At 54.8% G+C, this 744-nt stretch overlaps 1 protein-coding gene across 1 annotated transcript in view; it reads left to right on the forward strand.

Annotated features, from left to right (window-relative positions):
• Positions 1–744, forward strand: part of CABP1 (calcium binding protein 1) — a 9,080-nt gene that overhangs the window by 4,605 nt on the left and 3,731 nt on the right. Inside the window, exon 5 of the mRNA XM_004709570.4 lies at positions 195–342. Within this exon, the coding sequence (XP_004709627.2) occupies positions 195–342 (148 nt within the window). The remainder of the gene's footprint in view (positions 1–194; positions 343–744) is intronic.

Genomic DNA, 744 nt, shown 5'->3' on the forward strand with positions numbered 1-744 from the left:
GGCGGTTAGGGTCCTCACTACAGGAGGACCACTAGAAGTCTGAGCCCTGGGTCCCAGGCCACAGGAGGGAGCCTGGATGGAGAAGGGTCTCTAGGGGAGGGGAGCAACGCCAAGACCCTGGAGAAGGAGTTCAGCACTAGGACCCACCGCTGCCCGTCTCCAACAGTCTGCTCCTTCCTCCTTGCCTGCTCTAGTTCGACACCAATGGGGATGGGGAGATAAGCACGAGTGAGTTGCGAGAAGCCATGAGGAAGCTCCTGGGCCATCAGGTGGGACACCGAGACATAGAGGAAATCATCCGCGACGTGGACCTCAATGGGGATGGACGAGTGGACTTTGAAGGTAGGGGAGGCATGGAATTGGGAGAGCAGCCAGGGCGGCAGTGGCCATCTCTGGAGTCCTCTGATTAGGCACCCATCACACACACACACACCCATCCATCCCTGCCCTGTTGTCCGCCGTCAACACAGCCCTCTGGTCTACTTCCTATTCCTACATCCATTATTCCATATCCACCTCTCCATCTGCTCCTCTGTGCAAATATCTATTCACCCACCCGTCTCTAAATAATCATCCATGCAGCTGTGTGCTCCATCCATCCATCCATCCATCCATCCATCCATCCATCCATCCATCCATCTCTAAACAGTCATCCATGCAGCTACGTGCTCCATCCATCCATCCATCCATCCATCCATCCATCCATCCATCTCTAAACAATCATCCATACAGCTACGTGCTCCA

The sequence above is a fragment of the Echinops telfairi genome, unplaced genomic scaffold (assembly GCF_000313985.2).
Source record: "Echinops telfairi isolate 266 unplaced genomic scaffold, ASM31398v2 ScPeMD7_7412;HRSCAF=8450, whole genome shotgun sequence".
NCBI classification, from domain to species: Eukaryota; Metazoa; Chordata; class Mammalia; order Afrosoricida; family Tenrecidae; genus Echinops; species Echinops telfairi.